At 32.8% G+C, this 3400-nt stretch overlaps 1 protein-coding gene across 1 annotated transcript; it reads right to left on the bottom strand.

The window, feature by feature from the left end:
• Window positions 1–675: 675 nt before the first annotated feature.
• On the bottom strand, window positions 676–2994 carry LOC113467825. The gene is made up of 2 exons (XM_026824258.1): window positions 2673–2994; window positions 676–1023 (listed from the first exon to the last, which is right to left on the bottom strand). Exons 1-2 carry the CDS (start codon window positions 2966–2968, stop codon window positions 750–752), a joined length of 570 nt encoding a protein of 189 aa, XP_026680059.1. The 5' UTR covers window positions 2969–2994; the 3' UTR covers window positions 676–749.
• Window positions 2995–3400: the final 406 nt, after the last annotated feature.

The raw sequence follows: 3400 nt of genomic DNA, 5'->3' as shown, positions 1-3400 counted from the left end.
CTTACTCTCCCGCAAAGACATAACGTACTGATTATACCAATGTTTCCAAAACGTATTCAAATGGGCGTTACCCTTCTTCCAAAACTGTACCAAGTTCTGGAAAGTAGTCGATTTTCCAGTCTTAGTATCATAACTTTCTTGCTCTGGTATGAGAACATCTCGTTTCAAACCAAGGAAATGGTTAGGAGTAATGACATTGTCCTCGTATTTCAGGGTTGACTGAAAGTTTTCGAGAGCCAGATCGTCTTCAGATATATTTGCATTATCTTTTATCCCAATCACACCAAGGTTTGGGAACTTTGCTATCTCCTGGCTATCTCGAAAAGGCAAATCAGTCTTTATCAATAGACTAGAACTTACGTATGTCCTTCCATTCTCACCTACTGGTAACAGCTGATTAGACTTACCACTGAGAATAAACCCAAACACTGATTTCAGCAAGAACAGATCGGACTGAACTGTAAGTCTTTCTCCTGTAATAAAGTGATGATATATATCATTACCAATCAGTAAGTCAAAGGTCAAAGTCTTCAAACTTACCAGTGATGTAAGACTGATCAGCCAACTTGTACTTCTCTTTTATTTTATCGATTAGTACATTGTCACATTTATCCATTGTGTGCGGCCCGACGATAAGCGGCACGACACCTACATGTATATCAATGTAAAAAAAATTACAAACATAGTAGGGAGAAAAAATGCCTAGCTAACTAATACAATCACAATAATAAGAGAATAATAGCTAGGTGTCAAATTCTAAGGGGTACAATAATTCTAAGGGGTCTAATAACAAATCTATTATTGGGCAATTCTAACTCAACTGACCTAACTTTACCATCCTGACTATACTTGAGACTTCTGATAACACCGTAAGGCCAGCGAGCTCTAGGTAATTTCTCTTCTTTGATCAAAACAAACTCCCCAACCCTTGGTTCAATAGAGCATACCTTTCCCTGCTTAAATCCTGTACGCTTACTCTCCCGCAAAGACATAACGTACTGATTATACCAATGTTTCCAAAACCCACACTCTTTTATTACTTTGGATTATAATATAAGTTAAAGATGAAAAATATCAACAGAGTACCCACACTCTTTTATTACTTTGGATTATAATATAAGTTAAAGATGAAAAATATCAACAGAGTACCCACACTCTTTTATTACTTTGGATTATAATATAAGTTAAAGATGAAAAATATCAACAGAGTACCCACACTCTTTTATTACTTTGGATTATAATATAAGTTAAAGATGAAAAATATCAACAGAGTACCCACACTCTTTTATTACTTTGGATTATAATATAAGTTAAAGATGAAAAATATCAACAGAGTACCCACACTCTTTTATTACTTTGGATTATAATATAAGTTAAAGATGAAAAATATCAACAGAGTACCCACACTCTTTTATTACTTTGGATTATAATATAAGTTAAAGATGAAAAATATCAACAGAGTACCCACACTCTTTTATTACTTTGGATTATAATATAAGTTAAAGATGAAAAATATCAACAGAGTACCCACACTCTTTTATTACTTTGGATTATAATATAAGTTAAAGATGAAAAATATCAACAGAGTACCCACACTCTTTTATTACTTTGGATTATAATATAAGTTAAAGATGAAAAATATCAACAGAGTACCCACACTCTTTTATTACTTTGGATTATAATATAAGTTAAAGATGAAAAATATCAACAGAGTACCCACACTCTTTTATTACTTTGGATTATAATATAAGTTAAAGATGAAAAATATCAACAGAGTACCCACACTCTTTTATTACTTTGGATTATAATATAAGTTAAAGATGAAAAATATCAACAGAGTACCCACACTCTTTTATTACTTTGGATTATAATATAAGTTAAAGATGAAAAATATCAACAGAGTACCCACACTCTTTTATTACTTTGGATTATAATATAAGTTAAAGATGAAAAATATCAACAGAGTACCCACACTCTTTTATTACTTTGGATTATAATATAAGTTAAAGATGAAAAATATCAACAGAGTACCCACACTCTTTTATTACTTTGGATTATAATATTAAGTAGGTAGGTACCGAAGCAAGTCCGGAATATATGGAAAGTATCAATCAAAAAAGTTAAAGATGAAAAATATCAACAACAGAGTAGGTACCCACACTCTATTATAGGTAAGTTAGGAGTAGTCAGTACCTAACTACTAAAAATGCTCAAATCTGAAATAGTTGAAAATAAAAGAGAGGGCTATACCAATCTCTTATTTCAAAGTGCCTCCTGCTAATAATTGATCACACGTCTAGAAAGGTTGAACTAGTGTTGGGAATATTTTTTTTTTTTTTTTTTTTTCAATAAATCATTTTTTATTTATTTTTAAACATATACAATCATTCTCTATTACTGATTTTACTCCTTGTCTAAACTGTAGACATAATTGTCTACAATTGTGGCGACTAAGGAGGGGTTCAGTTTATGTAGCTTTTTATGAAATTAAATTGTAAACTCAATAATTAATAAATGATTGGTAAATTATCTCTTACCCTCATAAACCGTCAGACTGATGAATAACAAGCTGCAACACAGACCATGAAGTTACGTACATACATTTTTCATTCCAGTACTTCCAATACTTGATTATATTCTTCTGTTTTGATATATTCTTTCAATAGTGGTACGTATTCAAATGGGCGTTACCCTTCTTCCAAAACTGTACCAAGTTCTGAAAAGTAGTCGATTTTCCAGTCTGGAAACCTTTTTCTACATCCTTGAGCCATATGACTCTGGTAGAATCTCGATCAATTTTACTGAGACCGACATTCAAAAAAGCTTTCTCAATATCAGAAACGACACCATATTTGTAAAGTCGAAAACGAATCAATAAAGAACACAAGTTCTCCAAGAGAACTGGACCTCTGTATAAAAGCTCGTTCAAACTATGCTTTGTCTTGTCACTTTTGGCTGTAGCGTCCATGACTACTCTTACCTTTGTAGGTATAGTTGTAGATTTATTCTTCTGCTTATTCATAACTGTAATAGTGGCCGTTTGTAAATAAACGTAACTATCGCGTTCTTCCTTTGAGTACAGGTTTGTCTTATTACTCACCAGAGTACTATTACCCGGTATCTCATTCTGATTTGGCTGTGAGGGCGCGTCTTCCTCATTACTTACATGATCATCATGACTGCAATAGTTACTCGTAGTAATTTTCTCGCCTTTGAAATACATAGGACAAATAGCTTGGAAAATATTCTTACATGTCTGTAAAATCCCATCATTGCTGTGACGTTTTACCAGGGATCGTAATCGACCTACGGCTAAACCATTTTTCTAAATACAGAGTGTTTCAAAAGTCCGGGGACCCCTGAATATTTTTTGAACGGCTAAAGATGGGAAGCTGAAATT

This window comes from Diaphorina citri, unplaced genomic scaffold, assembly GCF_000475195.1.
Source record: "Diaphorina citri unplaced genomic scaffold, Diaci psyllid genome assembly version 1.1 scaffold561, whole genome shotgun sequence".
Classification (NCBI taxonomy): Eukaryota; Metazoa; Arthropoda; class Insecta; order Hemiptera; family Psyllidae; genus Diaphorina; species Diaphorina citri.
Note: the sequence above shows the minus strand (reverse complement) of the source record. Positions and strands in the feature narration are given on the sequence as shown.

What these genes read in the sequence shown, in the direction of transcription:
- LOC113467825 (XM_026824258.1), bottom strand. Translation starts at nt 2,968, where the DNA reads ATGGACGCTACAGCCAAAAGTGACAAGACAAAGCATAGTTTGAACGAG. An exon ending in GGTAACGCCCATTTGAATAC is followed by an intron (nt 1,024 to 2,672) that starts GTACCACTATTG and finishes AAAAGAGTGTGG; the next exon opens with GTTTTGGAAACATTGGTATA.